Below are 25,514 nucleotides of genomic sequence, written 5' to 3'. Positions count from 1 at the left end.
GTGCAGTGTTCTGTAAATAGCTGTAAATAAGTACAGCTGCAGGGTTAATGTGGTCTCATTATAGCAGATCTTTATCAAAGTCATATTCTGTAACTGCTGCAATCGTTATGACAACATGCATGAATTTGAAAAGAACATCTCGGTATGATAGGACTCCAGCAGCCTAACATCAAACTGCTGCAATAAAAAACTGGCTACTACAAATTAGTCTTAAACAGGAAATGAGTTCTGGGTTGTTCTGGTAGAGCTGTAAAAATCGGCATGTTGTTAATATCTCACACAAAACCGTGAAATTGTAACACTAATGCATTGACATCCACCTCAAGGAAACATTAGGCATTTTGGGAAATTTTCTTTCTGAACTTTTGCCGCACTGTGTGGTTACTCAGCAACCAACAAGAAGACTAACGAGGCAGTAAGTCATGAATGGACCAACAGGGTTTATTAACATCCTTTCATTAACTCTTAGGGCCCGCTTTAATATTTCACACACTCGTATCGCTCTGTGCACAAAATGAGTTTTTCCAAATCAAGCTTTAAAAAATATCATACATTAATCATTTTTTAACCAACATCAGTCCTAATTATAAATGTTAAATATCCATTCATTTTGTCATGATGTCACTATGTTTTTAGATGGGAAAAAATCAATCATAATCACTGACCGGAATATTTCAATGATTAGCAGCAACATTGAGTTTTATACATATATTTTTTCATACTGCTCTCCACACAAAATATGATTTTAAAATCAGACTTTCAAAACTATTATACATTAATATGAATGATTACTATTTCTTTGAGTTAAATTTTTTAACCAGCATCAGTCTTAACCATAAATATCAAATATTCATTAAATTCAGAATTTAAACCCTTTAAATTCCAGGTTTTTGTCATGATGCCACTCTTTTTTTTTCTTTTAGATGAAAAAAAAAAAGAAAATTTCAGTACACTACATGCCAGGTAGACATGTCGATGATTAACAGCTACATTGATTGTGACAGTGCACCTGGTGGAAATAGCATGTATTTTCTCCATGTGCCAAATATGGTTAAAAATGACGTCATCAGGTGGAAAATAGTAAAAGTTACAAATTCCAATGCAAAAGTCCTGAATGACACCCAAAAATACTACGATGCATGTTTTTATGCTTTGATGGCTGTGGGATCAAGTTGCACTTTGAAAGGGTTTCAATGGCGCATCTTTTTTTTTTTTTTTTTGCGCTCAACAGTATGAATGTAAGTTTTTTATGTACACAGTGTATTTAAGACTTATTGTAGGAGCTGAGCAGAAAATTCAAAAATTAAACACAATCTTACCATAATGTATGCAATATGCATGAACACAAAAAATGATCAAAAAATTACAAATGCAAAGGACATAAAATGCACTGAAGTCCCTGAGGGAGAAAAGACGCATCTCTCTCCTAACACATTATTTGTTATTGCAGTGCCGTTGCTTTCTGTGTGCTTACAGTGCTTCCTTCCTCCTCTCCCTCCTCCACTCCTCTCTCCTCTGTTAACCCCTCTCTGCCGCTTGCTCTCTCCACTTTTTTTCTCTTTTCTTCCTCCTCATCTCTCAATCACCGCCCGTCATTACCCTCTTCCTGTGTCTCCGCTCTCTCTAGCTCTCTATCTCTTACTCTCTCCATGTGTGTTACCAGTCGCTCATGACCCAGCTGTCCAGCCTCAAGCTGACTGTGGAGCACACGCAGCTGGAGAAGCAGCACTGGGAGGAGCGCTGGCGCAGCGCACAGGTGCCTCCTCTTCCTCCTCTTCTGCCTCTTGTCTTCTTGCTCGTCACTTCTGTGTTTGTTCGGCTCTGATTAGGTCTTTTTTGCTAACGCTCTGCCTCCCTCTGTCTTCCTCCTCTTCTTCACCACTGCTCTCCTTTCGCTTCTTCTCTTCCTTCTTTTCTTCCTAATTTCCTGACTTTGTGCTTGCAGCTCTTCTTTTCTTTATCCTCCCGATCCTCCTTTTTTTGTTGGTCTCGTGATACATTGCTGAACCTCCTTTACGAATCACAAATGTTCAACTAGGAAGAAACAAGAGACAGAGTGACAGAGAATAAGACAGATAGTCGAACAGGTGTACGAGCTCTCGAGTGACAGTTTGCATGGATAATCGAAATCACTATGATTGTCTTGATTATGCATCAGTTGTTTGTGATCATAAAAAACTCACCCAGATAAGATAATTATTGTTTTGTCTATCATAACGTGCACCTAAAGCTGCAACAGATCATTTCAGTTTCACCCCGGAAACAAACTAATATCCAAACCATAACTCTTCAGGCTTTTTTTGTGAGTCAGCTGGAGAGGTGTTCAGTTTGCTCTGGGATATTAGGATAATTCTGGGATCTTAGGATGTTTCTAGGATTTTAAGACATCGATAGGATATTAGGAAAACTCTTGGATTTTAGGATGCTTCTAGGATTTTAGGACATTTCTTAGAATTTAGGATGTTTCTAGGATTTTGAAACATTTCCAAAATGTCAATATATTTAGGAAATTTCTAGGATTTTAGGATGTTTCTAGGATTTTAGGACAGGACCTCTGTCCAGGGGGGTGTGGGAGATCCTGCACTGGCTTTTTTTATGCTGGTTTATTCACTTTGGCACTTTATGTATACTAAAAGTACAAAATAAAACAAAATTTATCCTATTGGGGACTAGATTTGGCCTGCGGTCCGTAAGTTTAGTACCCCTGCCTTAGGCCATGTGGGCAGCCTGATACAGGTGAACTTAACAGTAAATAGTAATGAGGAAAATGGCAAACAAGGAGAGAGAGAAAAAGTTTGTAATCAAAGTCGGAGCGCTGCAGCACCAAATCCAGAAACAGTGTCCGATTCATCGATTCGTCTTGTGAGCTTCAGTGAAAGTAATAAAATGTTCACAAACAAGCCTCGAGCTTTTAGTCATGAGGCAGTCAGGTCAGTCATGTGAAAGTCTTCAGCGAGCCATTCGGAAAGTTAGGGAGTGATGTTCGACAGCTTGTGTGTAACTCGTGGACTCCTTTTTTCAATAATCTGTGATCTGGGGCCAAAACGCTGCACAGAGTTGCTCCTCTCTAAGAAGTGTGCTGTTGTTCTTAAACTTTCTGCGTACTGATGTCGTCTCGCAGTGTTACCTGTATGTGCTGGAGTTTTTGGCTGTGGGTGGGACCAAAAAAATGCCAAACTGATTTTAAAATTTCCACACCTCATGAAGCAAGTGCTTAAAGTAAATAAAAAGTAAAAATGAGTATAAAAAATTAATAAGTAAAATACCTTTTTATACAACAGTAGGAGAGCAAATAAGCGTATTAAGTATTTTAATTTTAACATTTAACCAACACTGAATTTATTGCATTGTAATATTTTGCTTTGAAAACTATATATCTGAATTTTATGATTTGCAATTTCAAAAGCAAACAAATAAATAAAATATGTAATTTTTTATTCAGATCCGAAGTTTCAGAATTAAAAATAAAATGGATTCAGGTTGATCAGAATAAACTAGATTTTTTATTTATTTATTTATTTTAATTCTGAAAGTTAGACTTTTTTAATCTACTTTTGTAAAAACTAAAAAAAACAAAACAAAACAAAAAATCTCATTTAACTTTTGAAATTGCAAATCATGAAATTCAGATACATGAGTTTCAAGATAAAATATTGCAGTAGTGAGTTTAATATTAAGAATTCAGCGGCTGTTAAAATTTAAATAATTTTGTGTCTTATTTGATTCCACACAGCAGAAACATGGTGATAAAGCTCTGTAATTGAGGGATTTTATGACTTTTTAAAATAGTTGTTTTGTATTCTCGTCACATCCAGCTTTCTGAGCCAGATGTGACGGTCGAGCCCGGCTTCGAGTGGCCATGGACTCATTCAGTGTCCAGTTTGTCCTCCCGGTGTGTTGGTCTGTTTTAAAGAGACGCAGTTGTGTTATCAGCAGCAGCATCAACATTAATCCTTTAAACTCCCTCCAACTCCCAGTTATCCAATGACCTGGAAGACAGACACAGTTCACAGACTCTGTCTTCCTCCGCAGGCGGAGATATCGGAGCTGCAGCAGCTCCTCGCCTCCAAAGACGCTGAGATCGAGTGCCTGCAGACCCAGCTGCTGGCCAGAGGCGGCTCAGCCAATGACAACACAGAGAGAGGTACACGCAGCCGACAGTCTGACCGGTCGCTTCACATCCACATCTGTCAGTGCAGATGTGTGTGTGTGTGTGTGTGTGTGTGTGTGTGAGAGTCACTTACTGTAACATCTAATCAACATGTCCCTCTCTCCTCTGCTGTACGCTTGACTTGTCTCTGACTCTCTGCTGACCTCTGCTGTAGAGGAGGTGTATATCAAGCAGCTGATTAACAAATGTAAGGCATGGCGTGTGTGTATGTGCGTGCGTGCGTGTCAAATTTTCAACCAAACTGCTCTGCCGACATAGCCACCAAACAATGTGATTTCTCAGTTTTTGTCACGATGTGTAACTTTGTAACACGTTTATTAAATTCTACAAATCCAGAGCTAAACCCTCTGAAACACAGATCAACATCACTTTTCTTCTGTTTTCAGACACCTTTCACAGGTATATAAACCTCTAAACAGAAAGCTAATTGGTTTGATTTCTTCGTCAAAAACATGCGAAAAAGGCAATTAGCAACTTGGTGAGGAACATCCTGCAAATTCCAAGATTTTAAAGGATTTTTAGAAACTTACTTTTTTAAAAGCTGGAAAAAACTGTATCTCAGAAAACTATATTTCTAATTCTCATAATAACATTTTTCTCATAATTTCAGCATATTTTCAGCACATTTCCTTGGCTGGCTATTTTTTGGGTACTTTCTTGTTAAGTTGCTTATTTCCTTTTTCCAATCTTTTTTTTTTCTAAAGAAATCAAGCCAATTTGCTCAGTTTTCAAGAGGTAAAAACAAGGGGAGATCACAATGAGCAACTCAACAAGTCATGGCCTAAAAATGAGCAAGAAATAAGTAAAAAATTACAAGAAAATTTCTTGAAAATAAGAAAAAAATAATTTAAAAAAGAGCAAGAAAATGACCCCCCCCCCCCAAAAAAAAAAGTAAGTACTGTAACATATACATATTGCAATGTTTTGGACATTTTCTGTCAAGTTCCTCACTGCCTTTTCCCCCATGTGAGAAAAAGAAATCAAGAAAGAAGAAATCAAAGAAATTTTAAAGAAATCAAACAGATTTTTCTCAGATTTCAAAAGATGAAGTGTTTAAGCACAGTAGTAGTATCAGGTGTGTGGTGGAGTGTTTGGTTGAGGATTGGACTTCAGCCGAGCTTCATTTAGTGTTTTTCTGCGTAAATATTCCAGTTTCATTAAACCAAAGTGCAGTAAGACACGACATCCTCCTCTGGCTGGCATGGTGTAAAGTTTGGTGGACTTTAGGTTTATACTGAATGAAATCTGGCCCAGATTTGCGTGCGTGCGTGTGTGTGTGCGCGTGCGTGTGTGTGTTTTTTGCTGCCTGTAAAAGCCTAATTTCTATAAAAGTGTGATTTTATAAACCCTAAAGAGAGTGTTTGTGTTGTCGCAGTCTCTGCACACAACACTGCAGCTCTGACTCTGTGCAGAGCTGCAGTGTTTGTCACAGGTGACGGTGTTCGGGCGGCCACGCTGTCACTGTGCATTTGTTTTGCTTGTTTATTCACATTAGCATGGCTGTCATGTCTGTCGCCAAAATCGCATCAGGCACCCACCCATCAGACGCCCCAAATTAACAAGACACGGTGTTACTGTGAGTCCAAAATAACGTTTCAATACCTGGTTTTTCTCTGTTAGACCAGGAATACCAGCGTCTGAAGGTGGGGATGGAGAGTTTGTTGGCTTCAAATGATGAAAAGGTAAATTTACGTCAGTTTTAACCTTTTATTTTCTTTAAAACTGGATCCACATCACTTTTGTTATGCTGCATTCAGACGTCTCTCACAAGTATTTAAATCTTTGACGTTTGCAAATTGGTTTGATTTCTTTCAGTAACATGAGGGAAAAAGGCAAAGAGCAACTTTGCAAGAAATTTCCCACAAATTGTCAGAAATTAGTAGATTTAGGAAATTAATTTTACACAAAAGCAGGGGGAAACCTGTTTCCAGAGAACTCTAATTCTTATCATAATAATTATATATTTAAAATTTAAAAGTTTTTTTTTAAGGTAGTTTCCTTGTTTGATGTATTTTTATTTATTTTTCTGTTTGTGTTTTCTTTCTTTCTTTGGTCTGTTTTTCAGGTTGTTTTTTATTTTTTAATTTCCAAGTAATTTTCTTGTACTTTTTACAACTTTATTTTTTTTCTGGGTCATTCCTTTCCATTTTTTTAAGAAAGTAGCCCAATAGCTTCTAGAGATATTATATGAAAAAAATAATGAAAAATCAAGGGTCCTCTCATTTTTCTTGACGTACAAAAGACAAAATCTTTGTGTCTTGCTGATAACAGGACCGACGAATCGAGGAGCTGACCATCCTGCTCGGCCAGTACAGAAAGATGAGGGAGGTCATGGCGCTCACTCAGGGTGAGAAAGACCCTTTTCTCCTGAAATCTGAGTTTTAGATGAAAGTGCAACTCTCTCAGTCCCAGTTTTGTAATTGTGTAATATTTGTGTTTTCTCCGTCCAGGGAGCAGTGAGGAGGAGCTGAGCAGCAGTCTGAGACTCAGAGCCATCACACACAAAGCACACTCTGACATTGTCAGGTCAGAGGTAAGATGATGAAGTGCACAACTTTTTCTTACTATTTCTAACAATGTTAACTCTTAAACAGGCACGGTAAGAAAGACATTTGCTTCAAATGACCGATTCAGGCAGCAGAGACACAGTCAGGGTAATTCTAGCATGAACTATCACATATCAGGCGTCATTTTCATTTTTTTTTTTTCATTGTGTAACCAAAGTTACATTTTTTTTTCAATGAAATAAATAAAAACATTACAGTCTGTTAATAAACATCAATTTATTTCATTTCATTTTTCATTTTTATCATTTTATTTTGAACGATGTAATGCGAAATTACAACAAATTCCAAGAGTACAAAAGAAAATGCTGGGTTTTTTCCCTTCTTCTGAAATATACATTAATAAAGTTTTCAAAACCAAAACCATATTAAAGTTTTACATATTCGAAAAGGGGGTGGGAAGAAGTGTATTCTTATTTAATCCTCACCCCTAAGCAAATCAAAGTTTATCTATTCATTCATGCGTCCCTGTAAATTTACATATATAAAAAAACATTTTCTATGTATATACCCTTTCGAAATTGCAGTAGGTAATTCAATGTAATATATTTCTAAAAATAAAAGTAACTAAATAAAATAAATGAACAAAACTAAATACAGAACAACAACAAAAAAAAAAAGAATAATCAGTGTAAATTAAGTTTATGGTGCTAAATAAATCCAATCTATACACTTAACCTTTTGAAATCCGAGCAAATTGGTTTGATTTCTTTAAAAAACACAGGAAGAAGGCAATGAGCAGCAGAAATTAAAAAGAAAAGTTCAAGAAAAAAACAACCAGAGAGTAAAAACACAGAAGAGAAGAAAAGTAAAAATAAATAAATAAAACATAGAAATGCCCAGAAAAAAATAGCAAAAAAAGATTTTAAAAAATAAGGTGTACATACACCTACATAATTACCTGAAATACCTGAAAAAAGTGCTAAATAAAAATAACAACAATGATAATAAAATAAGTTATACAAATAATAATTTTAACAATTCTGTAACATAATTTTAAATATATAATGTTTATAATTATGAATACAGCTTTTTAGTTTCATCCAAAAATTTTCCTCTCCAGTATTTTGCCTGAAGAGCCATTAACAAAATCAAAACTGTGTTTTGTCTCTGCATAGTTGTCGTCTCGAGGGTCCTCTCCGCTCATGCTGTCTTCGTCTCCTTACCAGAGAGATTTGGACTCCAGGTACAAACGCTCACACGCTCACCTGCACACACACATTTCACTACGAGGTGTGTTTCACTACCTCACCGGCTGTTTGTCGTCTGTCGCAGCATCCTGAACTCTGTGGACACGTCGCTGGTGTCTGCTGGAGAAACGAGCTTCTTTAACGGATCCTGGTGAGGAGCCGATTTTTCTGTTTTAACACTTTAAAGTCCTCGTCAAGAAAAAAGCAATGCAGTTTTTTTCTTTGCATTTTTAATTTCTATAATATGATAAATAGCAAAAACATATTAAATATATCATAAATAGCTATAGTAAATATCAGGAATCAATGTTTATTTATTAACAGACCTCATAGTTTTTTAGATATAGGCCTCTACCAAATGGTCACAATGGCCATTCATGGTAAACACAAATAATACATTTTTTTTTTAAAAAAAGCAAATTCTTTATTGTTATAATGCTCATAATATGTAGTATGCCAACATATTTAAAATTTTGACCATGGAGTTAGTATTATTACTAGTATTAGTATTAATTAGTTAGTTATTAATTAGTATTATTTCCATAAACAAAAAACAAAACATAAAAAAAAAACACTAAAAATGAGTAACCAAAAAAAAGACCTGAAAATATTATTAGATATCATCAAAAAAACTAGAGGAAATGTCCAGACAATTAAATTTATAATTCTTATTATTAGGTGTTAGATTTTTAGCACGTTCTTGAGGTCATGTTTTTGTTTTTAAAAAGCTTTTTAAAAAAAACGTATTAAGTTGCTTGTCGCCTTCCCATGTTTTTGAAAAAAAATCGAGCCAATTCGCTCACATTAAAAAGCATTAAAGGGTTAATGACTTCTGTTGAACGTTGCGATCTAAATGAGAAAGGAGTAATAATGAATGAATTATTCATTATTTCTGCACTTTGATCAGGCATCAGCGCAGGTTGCTGTCCAGCAGTCTTGAGGAGCTGCAGAGCGGATCTTTACAAAAGGTTTGTTAGAACATTTAAACTCACTTTGCTGCCGCTGATGAACTCTACAGATACCGTAATCTAATCCAACTAATCTGTATGTCTAATCTGACCAACACGCACACTTCAGGCTGAGTTATTACCGCTCAGAGCCGATGCTGCAGCCTACGCGTGACCTCCTGTGTGACCATTTTTTCTCAGGCGATGTCGTGTATGCGTCGCTCCGGTGGGTTTCTTCGCCGCTGTGTTGAGTTTCGGTGAAGCACAGTAAAGTTTGATTGAACTAACACAAAAAAAAAAACATAAAAAATGGATTAAAAGTGACAACAAAAGTACAAAATTTTAACGTTTGTCTCATTGTGATGTAACAGAATAATAAAACTTTGTTACTTGAGTTGAAATCATAAGCACTTTCCTTAATTGATTTTTGTTAAATTTTTTGATTATTATGAAATTAACGATCGATTATTTGAAAAAAAAATAAAAAAAAGTTTCTTATGTCAAACAAAACCGTATGTTTTTTTTCCTCAATCACAGCTCACAGCCACATTTTGCACGTACTTTGACAGAATACAAACCTGTTAATTGATCAATTAAATATCACATGTTCGGTTAAATTCTTAACGACCAATTAATCGATCGTACATAAATGTTATCATCCCTATTTGTTGCAGTATTTAAGTATTTTGTGGGAGTATTTGTATTTTACATAAGTTCTTGTATTTTTGTCAGTTTTTACCTTTACACCACAACATTTCTTTAAAAAATAAAAAGTATACTTTAACTCCACTACAATTCCCCACATTTACTTACTGCAAAATGGGGAAGGAATATGGAGGATATTTTTAGTCGTAATTCAAATTGATTGTCCAAATAAAAAAATTAAAAGAGATTAAATTAAAAAGATTATTAATTTAAAACACTATTTTTTTGAGGTCAAAATTAAACTTAAAAAAGGGAAATTGAAAAAGCAAATTCAAAATGTCAGAATTTGAAAATCTAAATTGAGGAAAAAAAGCACAAACTAAAAAATGGTTTTCAGATTAAAAGATAAACGGGAGGTCAGTGTTGTATTTCTGGGGACGAGCATGTGAGGCGTCACTGTAGGTACGGCATCGATTAACGCAGAAACCTGCTTAACTCTGTTCTCTCCGAATAAACTAAAAACATTCATGTTCTTTTAATCTGACTTAATCTAACTGGATCTGTGTGTGTGTGTGTGTGTGTATGTGTGTACGTGTGTGTGTGTGTGTGTGTGTGTGTGTGTGTGTGTGTGTGTGTGTGTGTGTGTGTGTGTGTGTCTTTCTCTCTCCTGTGTCTGTGTTGGCTATAGGCTGTAGAGATCCAGCCAGTTGAATCAGACACAAGGGCAGAGGTACTGATCTGCTGCTGCATGATTTCATACAACCTAACCTTCCCCTAACACGCGCGCACACACACACACACACACACACACACACACACACACACCCCTCTGAATTCATACATCATCACCATCTGAATAGGCAGGTTTCCATTACACATTTGCGCCAAACTGAAGCGATATTTTCGAAATATCGATTAAACACAATTGCGGATGATTGCATTTATAGAGTGATGTTCTGCTACTTCTCCTCTCACGATAACATCCCAGTAACCATGGCGATGGATCTTCAAAACATTAGCAGCTTTATTTCTATTGCAGCCACCGCATTAGTCGCCATTATTTCCAATCAAAGGCCATGTAGATGTGTTATGGAGCCATAATGTAAAGGCAAGTGGCCACATATGAGAGAATTTCTGGGAGGTGATAGTTGGTGATTTCACAGAGGAATTGTGGATTCAAAACTTCCGGATGATTCGCTCAACTTTCTCAGAGTTACGTGATGCAGTAATAGCTCTTGTAGCTCCTGCTGCATCATGAGGGAGCACATAGACACAGCATCATGTGACCTAGAAAAGACAAAAAAAAGTGTTTCCATTGCAGTTTTGCAAAATATGGCTTCCTCAAATCGCCATCAATCATGCGAGTGTTAAAACTTTTTTTGCAATAAATGAGTTTTGTCTTTTTTAATTGAAGTGTTTCCATTAGGCGTATTTAACATTCGCAATTTCAATTTGCGCAATTTGAGGGTTAATGGAAACCTGCTTAGTGAAACAAGAAATGTCTCCTATGAAATCATAGCCTCATGCTTATTCACACAATCTCATTCACACACACACACACACACACACACACACACACACACACACACACACACACACACACACACACACACACACACACACACACACACACACAGGGCCAAGACCCACCTGAAGTTGCTGTCAGTAGTGCTCGGCGTCACGGCTGCCTCCCAGATGTTTCTCTCTGCTGGCCTTTCTCCTCTCATTCCTTCAGAGCCGCGCTGGCTGCGATGCTGCTCAGATTCTGGCATCATCAGACATTCAGCCTCCAAAGGACACGCAGTTACACAACAGAGCAAAGGAGCAAATCAAATCATGACTCTGCTGTTACCTTATGAAAGAGATTTCCATAGGACTCAACAGCCTGTAGATACATGTAGAGGACATGTGATACACTGTGAATTACACAAAACTCAGCTAGAATAAAATGTCAAAGAGTATCAGACGCAAAAACTACTGAATGCAAACAAAGTGTGTCCACTTCAGAGTTATCTGTCACTTGAAATTAAAGCAGAAATTGATGAAATATGTGGATTTACTTATAAAGCAGGGACACTCAACTTGCTTTGTTTGGGGCCACTTTTGCAAAATGACAGGAGGCCGGGGCCACATACGTGTTTCTGGGATTTTAGGACAGTTTTAAGATTTCAGAATAGTTCTAGCATTTTAGGACATTTCTAGATTTTAGAATGTCTTCAGGATTTTAGGACATTTCTTACATTTTTGGGCATTTCTAGGATTTTAGGATGTTTCTTGGACTTTAGGACATTCCTGGATTTTAGGACATTTCTAGGATCTTAAGACATTTCTTGCATTTTAGGATATTTCTTGGATTTTAGGACGTTTCTAGAATCTTAAAATGTTTCTAGGATTGCAGGTGATTTCAAGGACCTTAGGACATTTCAAGGATTTTAAGGATGTTTCTAGAATTTCAGGACATCTAGGATTTTGGGACATTTCTAGGATTTTAGTACGTTTCTAGAATTTTTGAACATTAGGATCTAGAGTTACGGGGCACTTTTTTGATGAACAAGCTCTATTTTGATGCTGATTTATGCAGTTTGGCACCTTATTTCTACTAAAAGTACAAAAACAATTCCCAATTCACTTCAGTTTATTTTTATTGTGAATTAGAAAATGGTTGGGGGGACACTAAGCATCCTATTGTGGGCCAAATTTGGCCCGTGGGCCATAAGTTGAGTATCACTGCAGTTAGGTCTAGTAGGCCTCTGATATCATGCTTTTAACAGACATTGTGGATTTGTTTAGATTTGTTGTTAGACCAGATACTAATGCAGAGCTTGGTTTGTTTTCTATTCTCCAGAGTCCTCCCATGGAGCTGAGTAAGTACCAGACTCTGCCGGGGAAACTGAAAAGTAAAAAGAGCGAGCTGCGGGTCGAGCTGAACGGAGACCGAGATGAAGAGTATTTGTCCCCTGTGCAGCTCTCTCCCGTCCACAGCCACGAGCAGGACTACACTCTCAGTGAGTTTCTCTGATTTCTGCCTGTCACATGTTCTCATGTTCAGTATTTACCAGCTTTGACAGAAAACTGTTAATTAAAAGTATCTGGAGCAGCTTCATGTACTTCCAATGTGCATTAAGAAGGGAGATGAATCAAAGGCGAAGAAACTTCAGCAACACTTGTTTTTATTAATCGACCAACATGTTTCGTTGTTCCCAGTGGGGCACCTCCTCAGCTTTGTACAGTTACAGAGAGCGTTACAGATTTTGGTGAATCCGATTTGGACCACTTATACGAGCAAATCTCAAAAAAGAAAACATGTTTCAGATAAGGACACTAAAATGATCTTGCACGAGGCCCATTGTTTTTTAAAAAGTTGCTGTTTTTCAAATGTCATTTTCATTGCTGTAAGCACAGCAAATCAACTCCTTTCACCTCAGTTGTATATAATTCTGTGGCGGATAAATCAAAACAGTCATATTACTGCAAAATGTGAATAGCACATGGGTTATCTGGTAAGATATTCTTGAACAGACCCTTAATCCTTTGAAACATGAGAAAATCGGCTTGATTTCTTTCAAAAACATGGGAGGAAGGCAAAAAAGGGGAAAAAATTAGAAACTATGTATATGATTATTAGAATGATATCTTCAAAATGTAATACAGAATATATATATATTTTATTTTTAGAACTTTTTTCAGATAATTTTCACTGTTTGTTTTTTACTTTATTTATTTATTTTTTTGCTAATTTTCTGGTAATTTCCTGTAACTTTTTACTTATTTGTTGCATATTTTGGGGGGGAATTTTCTTGTAATTTATTTACTAATTTGTTGCTAATTTTTAAATTTAGCAACAAATTAGCAAAAATAAATAAATGAAGTAAAAAACAAACAATGAAAATTACCTGAAAAAAGTGCTAAAAATAAAATATTATATATATATAGTCTGTATTACATTTTGAAGATATCATTTTAATAGTCATATACATAGTTTCTATTTTTTCCCTATTTTTTCAGAATTTTCTAAATTTTCTCTCTCTTTTTCTCATTTTTTAAATAGTAAATTTTCAGTTTGTTTTGTTTTCACCTTTTATCAATTTCTTGCAATTGGCTCATTGCTTTTTTTAAAGAAGATTAAACCTTTTCGCTGAGGTTTCAGTGGTTTAAATACCTGTGGAAGGTGTCTGTATGCAGCACAGTAAAGACTGATGTCAATTTAGATTTTAAAGGTTTTATGTAGCAAAAAACCTAATTTAATAAACTGTAACTGTTAAATAACTCTTCAGCTCGACTAACATCGACTAACTTTGCTCCAAATGCTTTCTTCTCTGTGCCCTTTCTCCCTCTCTCCTCCCTCTTTCTGCCTCGCTGTCCGACTGCTCTTTCTCTGTTTGTCCTCCGGCTGCAGTTCGCTGCAGGAGCGCCAGTGCTCCGGCTTTAGGTACTGTACGCTCACACAGACATCCAAATGTCAGCACTGCGGACACACTCTCAGGAGCCCTGAGTCAACTGGCTAATGTTGTTGTTATTCTGATGCTGAAGTCACACAAACAAGCATTTTTTTGACAAGTAAAATTCCTGTCGGTTATCTCCCAAACGAAACAAAGAGTGACAGCCGTAGCTCAGAGGTGAGCCGAGTCAGGGCGAGTCACTGTTCTCACACAGGATCACGCTCCTCTAAAGCCGGGATTATTAGGACTCTGTCATGACTCAGAGAGCTGTCGAAGATAATGCCCGGCTCTCTCGCATCAGCATCCGCTGAAACTTACACACACACTCAAAGCTCATAGGCATATAAGCGCACAGCGGCCCGTGCATCAGCCCACACAAAGCCAGAGCTTGAAGCAGGAGGGTAATCAGAGGGCTGAGAGGGCGAGGAGTGCAAGCTTAAGGATATGTGCAGTTCAACTAGCTTAGACATCCAAAGTAAACAAACAAAGATGTAACCTGACGTCCCCCTTTGCTCTCACCGCCTCATCCAGCGCGCTCTCGCTCTCTGACAGTCTGAAGCAGGATGTGGCTGAAAGAGCGAGTCGAGCGAGTGCTCAAAGTAAACAGGTGTGGAATAAAAAGAATCGCCCGATCAAACACTTATTTACATGTGATGAGCTGGCAGCAGTTTGTTTTAGCACCACCTTGGTTAAACTGCTCAAGGAGGGAGTTTAAGGTAAAAGGGACAGCTTACCCCAAATCAAAAATACATTTTTTTCTGTTAGCTGGAGCACTATTTATCTGTCGAGTGTTGGAGATATCGGCCGTAGAGATTTCTGCCTTCTTTCAAATATAACGCAGCTCGAACTTAAGTTTGGTTTTTATTTGAACTTTATTTAGCTTTTGACTTTTTATTTATACATTTTTGTCTGTTTTGCAATTTTCCTGTATCATTTTATTATTTTTATCATATTTATTTATTTTTTTTACTTTGTGCTGTCATTTAATTCTTATTTACAATTTAAGTATTTTAATTATTTATATTTTATTATTAGTAATAATAACATTTTATCTATTTATTTAATTGTTTATGTATTTATTTACTTTAATTAACTAATTTATTTACATTTTTTGAAAGATTTTTTTTGGCTTTTATTGCCTTTATTATTGGATAAGCATAGCATGAAAGGGGAGAGGAGAGGGGATGACATGCAGCAGATGGCTGGGGTCGGACTCGAACCCACGGCCGCTGTGTCAAGGACACAGCCTTTGTACATGTGGCACCTGCTCAATCCACTGAGCCACCAGATGCCCTAATATTTATCTGTTTTATTCCACCTCTGGTGTTTCCTTACCTATAGTAGCGTTTCCTCTGTTCCTGGTGTTAATGAGTCATGTGGACGCTGTTTCCACATTCATTGTATTTAAGGGAAGGAAGACGTCTACGGCTGATATCTCCAACACACCAAAATAATCTAGATTCTTAAAAAGCACTACAGGTAAGCAGAAGTATGCGTTTTTGATTTTCAGGTGGACTGTTCCTTTAAGAATAAAGAAAGAAAATAGTTGCAGGATGGCCTCATTCCTCTTTCGGCCTTTGAGTTTCATGTAAAGAAGCAGACTTAATCTCATCTGAGTTTCTGGTCCAGTGCGGCACCTGCCTGAGGCTCGTACATCTGCATGTCGCTGCTTTATGTGAACACTTAACACGTATACAGCATTTATTTTGGAGATAAAGGGGGTGTGACTAATCCTCGCTTCTGCTTTATTTCCGCTTGCTTTCTTCTCACTTTGATAACCTCCACCGCCTCAGGATCTCCCGGAAAACATGACCTCTATGATGTTGGTGGGTATTGCATCTCAACCCCAGTGTGTAACTCCGTTAGCCTGCTGAGATCAGAGCGTGACATGAGATGAGTGAATAACATCCAGGGTGAAATGTATTTTTTGTAGTGAAAGGGTACGCAGCATAAAAAGAGAAATCATAAATGCTTCCAGGAAAATCAAATATGCATTATTAAATTCTGTGTCATTTCCATCGTGGACACTGAATGACCAGAAAACAATCATAAATCGTTGCATGTTTTAAAGCATCACTATGACATTATGAAGCTCGGCAGTTCAAACAAACATTATTGGCACCATTTTTTGTTCGCAAATACTGATGCGAACCTCCGATCTCAAAGGTAACTATTAAAACTGTACCAATGTTTATTTTGGAAACTTTCAGCAAAACGAGCTAAAAATGTTGTGCTGGCTTACATGCTAGCAATTTCCATTCCCATATTTGTTAGATATAAGAATACAGCATGGATATGGAATTACACATCCATTAAGAATTGTGCATGTGTCCACCTTCAGTCCAGTTTTAGGAATTTTAGCTCTGTTTTTGGTCTCCACCAACTCCTGAGAACCAAATTTCTGGCCTTTTAGCTGCTAGATGATCCACTATGTCCCCACAGGTTTCTTCTCACGGTGCTGAACAGTGTGTCAGTTACTATTTTTACCTTGTGTATTAGTTATTTTGTCTCTCTTGATAATTGCTGTCCTGTTTTTATTTGCTTCTACTCTGGGAGAATTGTGTCTGTTTTTCACACAGCTTCTGAATAAATCCAGCGCTCACTTCTAGAGCTTAAACCTGCCTTAAATGAAGTCGAAACAAAATACATACAATTCTCTAGATCGGGGATACTTAACTTGCCTTGTTTGGGGCCCACTTTTGGCCAAGGGCCAGTCGCAGTACTTTCCCAGTACTGCGACTGGCTCTTGGACGTTTCTAGGATTTAAGGACATTGGCGGTTTTGCCAGGACCTTTGTCAGGAGTTGTGGGGGATCCTCCGCTGGCACTTTTTTATAATAAACAAGCTCTTTTTTAATGCTTTTTTTATACACTTTATGCATACTGAAAGTACAAAAACGCTTCCTAGTGTGAATCACTTTTATGAATGATGATAAATATGATGAATTAGAAAATGATTTGGGGGCCAGATTTGGTCCACGCACTCTAAGTTATGTATAATTGCTCTAGGTTGTACACGTTAAAGGAAATTGACGACAATATTTGTCGTTTCAATTAAGAGTGTTTTCCTCATTCAAAGATTTGTCAAATTAATTTGATGTTGAGGTCTGTGAATGTTTTAAATAGTGAACATAACTGTTTTATTGGTAATATGTTATAATTGGTTATTGATTGTTGCTTTTTATTATTATCATTATTACAGTAAAACACTGTATGTATGACTGATATTGTTGTTTGGTTATTTTTGTTTTGTATTTTGTGATATAAATAATTGTATGTATGATGTGTAACCAGGGTCCAATCAAAAATGCGACCTTGGTCTCAGCGGGTGTCTCCTGGCTAAAAAAAAAGGGAATTGTTTTGATTATTTTCTTGTATTTCTGTCTGGCAGGACATCCAGAGAAGCTGGAGGAGAGTGTTCTGTCAGACCAGTCCCCCCTGTCCTCTGGAGTGGACTCTGGACAGCAGTCCCCTGTCTCACCCGAGAACAGGAAGACTCACAGAGGCATTAAGAAACTCTGGGGGAAGTAAGTTTTGAAGATGTATCAGCATAGTTTTTCCTCATTCACACTCTGCTTTCCTGGTTTGCTTTCACACACCCACATTATCTCAGTTTCTGTCCCCGTTTTCATCGTCCCCTCACTAACTCTTCAGTGTTTTCGTCTCGTGTTGTCCTCAGGATCCGTCGCAGTCAGTCAGGGAGTCCGGCCCAAGTTCACGACCCCGAGCTGGGAGAGTTCAAGCGGGGAGGCTTCAGAGCTACAGCTGGACCCCGACTCGCCCGTTCAGGAAACACACGGTACGAAAACACAATCATACACACACATTCTTCTTTTTTTCTAGAATGTGTTTGTAAAATATCTCATGGACCAGAGAGAGAGACACTGTACTGTGACGTGTGTTTTTGTAGTTAAATAACCGTCATAACCATTTACAGCCACACAGCAGGTGGACAATGGTACTGAAACATAGAGATTATATTACAGTTTATATTAAAGTTTATTTTTGTTTTGTTCTATTTAAAATGCAGAAAAACTTCACATATTCAGTGTACATTTTTGATTGCTTTACCTGTAACAGCAGTTAAACAAAACACAATCCTAAATTTATAAATTTGTATTAAAAAAATTGACTTCATTTAGTTAAATGTTCGACAATAAAGTGTACATGGTTTGTTGTATATAAAGAATTGTTTGTGAACCACAACCCAGCAAACATCGGATAATGATGTAGTGTATCTGGCCAAAACTGGTCCCAGTCAGACCTTTTCATACAAACCAGGTCATGTTGTTATATTATTGCTATGAAAAAAGCAAATGCATGTATTTTTTTTTTTTAATACAGTGATATTTTGGTGACAGTTTCTTTGTTTGGCTGTAAAATGGTTGTAATTAATCAGATGACGACACTCTGACATCCAAAGAGGAGAATTTCTTGACGGACGTTTTCCATTATAAAAAAGATATTTGTGCCATTTATTTATATGTATATCTACATTTATCTACATTTATTCTCTTGTTTCGCAATTTCAACACAACTTTTATTTTGTAACTATTTTTGACAGAAGATCTTGATTTGAGGTTAAAACAACGTGTGTTTTTTAAATTAGCTGGAGCCCATCAGTATAAATTTGTGTTTTCAGTCTCAGTGCACACGTTTCTGTGTTTATTATACATTTTTTTGTCTTTTTTCTCCGTGTCAGGGACCTGAAGATGCCTTTTTCTAAGTGGAGCTCACAGCAGGTGTGTGACTGGCTCGAGGAAATTGGACTCGGTCAGTACGGCATTCTGGCTTGCCATTGGGTGACCAGCGGTGATACTCTACTGTCGGCCACCCTGCAAGACCTAGAGAAGGTACACACACACACACACACACACACACACACACACGACCACCTATAACTCTATATTTGATCAAATGTTGCGTCTGAACCATCTCTGTCGCTCTGCTGGTTTACCTCACGACACAATCTTCCACTCAGCCTGTCAAATGTTTCTCATTTCTACCTGTCGGATAATTGTTCCTGTCTGTCTGTCACGTTGGTATTTAGCAACGCTTGTCTCGTCTTTTCAACCTGCCTGTTAGTTTCGCCTTCAACACGGTCACGTTGTCCACCTCGGACCCCCCGAACCTCTCTGTCTCCGTCTCATCTCCGTCACTTTAATTAGATCATTCACTCTCACGGTGGTCTATCTTTTACTTCTGGAATCACCTGTCAGATTTCAGTAATTGTGACGAGATGAAGTCGTTTATTTTTCTCTCTGTGTGTCCAGGAGCTGGCGATGAAGAATCCTCTCCACAGGAAGAAGCTGCAGTTAGCCATCAAGACCATCAGCAGCAAGCAGCCTGAGAAGTCTGCGGCGCTCGATTACATCTGGGTCACTCGTACGTACTGACACCATGCACTTACTTAAAATACTTAAAACACTGACTGATAGGCTTGGGTGGTATGTGATATTTCATACCTTTCTAAAAGTTCACCGGCATTGACGGTATATGACGGTAGAAGTGTGATCATCATAAAACACAACTCAACAGAAACAAAGTAAACTCAACCAAACCATCTTGATTATGCTTGTTAGTAATCTAGCTGTGAAGTCCACTGTTCAAACAATCACTAGCTTCAGCTTGGTAAAAATAAATCCTTAATTCACCAAGTTAGATGTAAAAAAAAAAACATGCTTTTATTTTCCACGGTCGTTATCGGCCTGCTGGCCGCCGGCTGTTTACAGTCCTGTAACTTCTCCCACCACTAGGTGTCGCTGTGTCTTTCAGCTCAGTGTCTGTTCTAGCAGCAAAGACTGGAGACTGAGCTCTGGTGGTGCATGCTGTGCACTACTTACAATTTAATAGAGAAAGCAGCATCTGTATATTTAACGGTATTGAAAAACATACCTATGAGATTTCAAAATACCTTCGTATATCGTGATACCGCCCAAGTCTACTCACTGATAAAACTTCACTCTGAGTTCTTTTAAATCAAAAAACTGTGATATTTAATGTTTACAAAGGCTGGCTCGATGACATCGGACTCCCTCAGTACAAAGACCAGTTTAACGAAGGAAGAGTGGACGGACAGATGCTGCAGTACCTCACTGTGGTGAGTTTGTAACCAATGAAACGAATAACGCAGGTCAGTTTCTCTATGTAAAGCGTCTTTGAGGGCTATGAAAAGCGGGATGTAAATCTCTATTATTATTATTATTATTGTTGTTGTTTTTGTTGAATGCCAGAAAAGTAAAATCAGTGAGTGCAGGTTATTTTTCAGATGAATTTGAAGCACCTGTTTTCATTTGCATCAGATTTAAACCTTGACAGCAGAGTTTAGACGCTCTCTCTCCTTTCCTTGTCATAACTGCGCTCACTTTTCTGTCTCGTCTTTATTTCAGAACGACTTGTTGTTCCTGAAAGTGACCAGCCAGCTGCATCACCTCAGCATCAAGTGCGCCATTCATGTTCTCCACGTCAACAAGTTCAACCCCAACTGCCTGAAGCGCAGGCCCAGCAACGAGGTCAGCAGGTGTTTGTGTTTGTGTGTCCGTAATATTTAAAACAGGACACTTGCTTTGCCCCGGGGCCACTGAAAAATGACAGGAGTCCAGGGGCCGGAAAATGAACAAATGTCAATAATGATTATGAGTATATTTGTTATGAATGCCCCACACTCTTATTTCTCTTAAATTGAGCCAAACATTTGAAATCTGGAGTGGCATCACTTTCCTTGAGCTGCTTTCAGGTGTATTTAAACCTTTGAACCTTTAACAAAATGGTGCAGTTTATTTCTAAAACGTGGAAAAAGGGAACTGAGTATATTAGTAGAAAAATGTCTCGGAAAAGAGGAAAATAGCTAGGGGAAAAACTACATTAATAATTATCACAATTTAATATATTACATATTTAGATTTTTTAAAGCACCTTTCCAGCTCATTTTGGTGTTTTTTTAACTTTATTTATTTGGGGGTTTTTTTGTAGTAATTTTCTTGTATGTTTAACACATTTCTTGCCAGTTGTTGAGTCATTTATTCTTTTGTTGCTTTTGTTTGTTTTTTCATGTTTTTGTTTCACAAACCTGTATAATAGTACAAATGATGTGTTCAGCCAACATCAGATATTTGAAAATCCGATGATAATTTCTGTTTTTACTGTTTCTGGCTGTGATAAATGGAGTAATATTTGGAGATTTTTTGTTTTTGAATTTTTTGAAAAATTGACTATTTTTTTAAAGACATGTCTTCTAAACCTGTGAGCTAGCAGGTTTGGAAGGCATAATTTCTTTAAAAATCAACAAAAATTATTTAAGAAAAAACATTGTCCACATTTTTGTCAATTAAAATCACCAAAAACTTTAAAAGGAAAAATATATCACTATTTTTTCCAAAGAGAATATGTCTTCCATTCTTTGAAAATTGGCGTTAAATACAATATAATACGATAAATACAAGATACAGTTGTTTTAAGTTGTGTGCCGCTAAAGCCCCCTAAAGCCAAAAAAAACATATGTCCTGTCTCAGTGCTTTTCTCTCATAAATAACGAACTGGCAGAAGTTATATTTTAATACTCAGCTCTAAGCCTGTTTCTGTTTTAAATAATACACATAAAAAAGCTATTACATAGTAATGAGCTGATGAGGAGTATTAATGTATGGTCTTGAAAATTTGCCTCAAAGTCACGACGAAAGTCGTGGAAATCTATTTGTAAAACTGTTTATGAACGCTGAGGTTGTAAAAAAAAACCACATTTCTATAGTTTAAGAAAAGATTCAAATGTGTGTTTTATATATAAGGACAATAAAACCAACAACACTCGTCTGTGTGTTCCTGTGTGTGTGTTTCAGAACCAGTTCGCTCCCAGTGAGGTGGTCCAGTGGTCCAACCACAGAGTCATGGAGTGGCTGAGATCCGTGGATCTGGCCGAGTACGCTCCAAACCTGCGTGGCAGCGGCGTGCACGGGGGGCTCGTCGTGAGTAATGACGTTTTAGCCACAGCGGTGCAAAGAATGAAAAGCCACGCTTCGTTCTGATGTTTTCTGACTATTTATTTGTTCTCGTTTCTTAGCCGTCAAAACACCTTCATACACCGTGAAACTACAATAGAAATAAAAGACATAAAGGTTTTAAAAAAAACCCATAAATGTTCCTCTCACTCTCGATCCAGTGTCCATCGTTAGGCGGTCCAATTACCAAGACAGAAAAATGCCAAAACAAAACAAAATGATGAAAAATTCACAACTAATGTGCATGTAGGCACAATTACATTTTAATAATATGAAACAAAATAAGAATACAATCACATATAATTTGAACTCTTTTTGACACCTTATTAATTATATTTTTAATGACTTTATGAATTCAGAATGGTAATGAATTTATAACTTAAACATATGAAATAAACACATCGATAAAACGGTTAAAAATGCCACAGAGATCTTAGATTTTGTTTCTCCCGTCACAGATGCTTGAGCCTCGGTTTAACTCCGACACGCTGGCCATGCTGCTGAACATCCCTCCTCAGAAAACTCTGCTGAGACGCCACCTCGCCACCAACTTCAACAGCCTGGTGGGAGCGCAGGCTCAGCAGGAGAAGAAGGAGTACACGGAGGCGGCGGGGTACTCCCCGCTCAGCATCACAGCCAAAGTCAAGGTGAGATAATGCGTTTCCGTTAAACGGCCCGCAGCGGAGGAGGAAGCGCTCAGAGGGAACAATGCTGCGCTAAGACTTCCTGTATGTGCGAGAGAAAGCGCCGTAATCTGAGGTGAAGCCTCGGTGTGTCAGCTGGCTTTAAGCTGCGAGCCCCTCGGTGTGTTTAAGCCTGTGAGAGCAGAGTAAAACCCGCTCCTCCTCGCAGCTTTAAGACGCAGCCGTCAGCCGCAGCTTTAAGTCCCTCTGCGCTCTGCGGAGGAAAACTCGAGGAATAATCCCACCGTAAACACAATGCCGGTGACCCCTTCACGACCTTGGACATTTAGATCTTAAATTTCTTAATCAAATCCATAGGCACTACGTATTTGTGTGTGTGTGGTAAAATAACCTTTAACGCAAACTAGACTAAAAACAAATACACAAAAAAAGAGTGTGTGTTATTTTCCTCCCCCTTTTTGTCCCACCCCCCCTCCCTTCTCTGTCAGAAGTAACATTATATTTAAATATTTAGTTTTAATCCTGTGCTGTAATAATTTTATTTATTTTATCATCATTTATCGAAAAAAAAAAGTATGGATGTATGGTCTTGAAAATAACCTCAAAGTCATTGAAGAGTCATGGAAATAACCAAAAACAAAATGAGCTAAAAACCCACAAACAGATGTGTGTGTGTGTGTGTGTGTGTGTGTGTGTGTGTGTGTGTGTGTGTGTGTGTGTGTGTGTGTGTGTGTGTGTATTTCCTCCCTGTGGTATGTGGTATCCTGTAGTACTTTGCGATAGTATCGCAGCAGCTTTAGTCAGCAGGAGCTTAGAGGACACGTTTGAAAAAGCTGCTGGTGTCACTTAGAGGACAAAAGAGCGTCTTTCACCTGCTAATAACACACAGAACAATTCAAATTAAAGAAAGTGAGTGAAATCAACAACTGATCGGTCAATAGAATAAAACAGGTCATTCATATATATGACCTATAAATGCAAAAAAATTCTTGAAACTTTTAAACTTTATTAATGGTTAACCCCTTGAGATGAACCGTCTCGTTTTAGAGGTCCAACATAAAACACACAATTCAATATAATATAATTCAATACAATAAAATACAATACAATACAATACAATACAATACAATACAATGCAATATAACACAATACAATATAATTCAGTACAATACAACAGTCATATACGTTGTTGTACGTCGCTTTGGATAAAAGCGTCTGCTAAATGAAATTGTAGAATTGTAGAATATACACATGCATACAGTAAAGGCCCTCTTTGACCCTCCTACCATACACCGTTCCCATTAGTCCACTGCAAGGGATAGTAATAATAATAGTTATAGTAATAATAAAAGTATCTATAACGCTCTCATTATACTATACACACATACTGTATGTTCACAGTAATAATGACAATAATAATATCTACAATGTTCAAATCTTGCTATATATATACTTGTATTAAACATACATGCACCCACACACATACATACATATTTACACACCAAAAAAGGGTTTCCATTGCAGTTTTGGGAAGTATGGCTTTTTCGAATCGCCTGAGATATCACCTTACGCGAGCATATAATCTTAAATGGGAGTATTTTTGAAACTGAGGTGTTTCCATGAGGCCTATTTTGTATTTGCAATTTATATTTGCGCAATTTTAGGGTTTTAATAGAAACCCGCCTCATATCTAAAAATACAATTTATTTATGTTTACGCTTTGTATGTGTATGTGTATGTATTTGTACCGATTTGTATCAACTCTACTGCTGATTTAATGCTGCTTTCACGAGCTCCTCGGAAATATCGTATTTACCGTATTTAGGATCGTGGGTTTAAAAAAACGTGTGCGTGCGCTTCTTTTGGTGGAGAAAGGGTTAATACTGTGTCAGACAGTAATCTCCCTTTCTCGTGTCTTTTCATTGCAGCCGAAGAAACTGGGCTTCTCGAACTTGGCTCACCTCAGGAGGAGGCGGCCGGACGAATCCACGGACTACGTGTGTCCCATCGAGTCGTCCTCGCCTCAGTCCGCAGTGAACGGGGTGCAGGTGCGGCCCTACGCCGGCTTCAGAGGCCTGAGCCCGATCCTGGACAGAGAGCCCGACCGAACCCGGGACCAGGTGGGACTCGGAGCCGATCCATCCCCATGACAACAGCTGTGACATCAGCCAATCAGCAGCCACCGCTACTACTCTGCTATTTTTTGCTTGCGGCCCATAATACCTCAGCCCGTCCCTGCTCCTCTAAACCCGTCAGCCCGACCCCCGTGCCTTACGAGCGAAGAGATTCGCCCAGAAAAACCCGCCTGACTGTTTCTCCGTCACAGCTGCTTGTCATGACGGGTGCACCGAGGCCACGAATCTGCACACTCGAAATATTTTGGTTTCACATCCAGTCAGACGCCTCACTAACCCGACCGCCTCAAAGCTGTGCCATCATCTAACTCATCACGAGAGAACGCGGCGTCTCTCCGGACTCCACTTCCTGTGACGTCACCTCCTGTGATCCATACGCTGTTTATGGATTTCTCTTGTTGTACAGTATTAAACCATCGCTCTAACATTTGTGCGCCACCGTTAGATGATTTTACACGTGTGTGAGTCCGTCATCGCGTCATTTACAACTTTTGATTTCCCCGTTTAATACGATTCTGTCACGCTGAGATGAACTTGTGCAATATTTGCATAATATTATGGAGGGCTTTTATTTAATATTTATGTCATTGCTGAGCAAAATCTAAAGTAGCATGTTTAGTCTGAACCTGAGGTGGTGATTTTGTACTGTTATTTTCATATTTGCTGTAATAGTATTTTTATAGTAAAAAAAAAATCCTGCTCCGCTAAAGGAGGCTTAAACATGTGTTCATGTAAATGTAAAAAGATTTATCAAATCATTTAATAAACAAAATCATACGTGTGTAA

General features: G+C 37.8%; 1 protein-coding gene across 2 annotated transcripts in view; it reads left to right on the top strand.

Annotated features, from left to right (window-relative positions):
• The window catches only part of ppfibp2b (PPFIA binding protein 2b), a 28,083-nt gene extending 2,569 nt beyond the window's left edge, over positions 1–25,514 (top strand). For both annotated transcript variants that reach the window (XM_042495717.1, XM_042495718.1), the window contains exons 3-19: positions 4,033–4,144; positions 5,792–5,853; positions 6,443–6,518; positions 6,622–6,704; positions 7,854–7,921; positions 8,011–8,076; positions 8,833–8,893; positions 12,363–12,522; positions 17,347–17,482; positions 17,635–17,754; positions 18,658–18,808; positions 19,229–19,340; positions 19,967–20,055; positions 20,345–20,467; positions 21,791–21,916; positions 22,408–22,596; positions 24,522–25,514. In XM_042495717.1, coding sequence (XP_042351651.1) covers positions 4,033–4,144; positions 5,792–5,853; positions 6,443–6,518; positions 6,622–6,704; positions 7,854–7,921; positions 8,011–8,076; positions 8,833–8,893; positions 12,363–12,522; positions 17,347–17,482; positions 17,635–17,754; positions 18,658–18,808; positions 19,229–19,340; positions 19,967–20,055; positions 20,345–20,467; positions 21,791–21,916; positions 22,408–22,596; positions 24,522–24,743 — 1,956 coding nt within the window. In that variant the 3' untranslated portion in view covers positions 24,744–25,514. The remainder of the gene's footprint in view (positions 1–4,032; positions 4,145–5,791; positions 5,854–6,442; positions 6,519–6,621; positions 6,705–7,853; positions 7,922–8,010; positions 8,077–8,832; positions 8,894–12,362; positions 12,523–17,346; positions 17,483–17,634; positions 17,755–18,657; positions 18,809–19,228; positions 19,341–19,966; positions 20,056–20,344; positions 20,468–21,790; positions 21,917–22,407; positions 22,597–24,521) is intronic.

The sequence above is a fragment of the Plectropomus leopardus genome, chromosome 11 (genome assembly GCF_008729295.1).
Source record: "Plectropomus leopardus isolate mb chromosome 11, YSFRI_Pleo_2.0, whole genome shotgun sequence".
In the NCBI taxonomy this organism is placed as follows: domain Eukaryota; kingdom Metazoa; phylum Chordata; class Actinopteri; order Perciformes; family Serranidae; genus Plectropomus; species Plectropomus leopardus.
The sequence above is the reverse complement of the archived record's forward strand: the minus strand, read 5'-3'. Positions and strand labels throughout refer to the sequence as shown.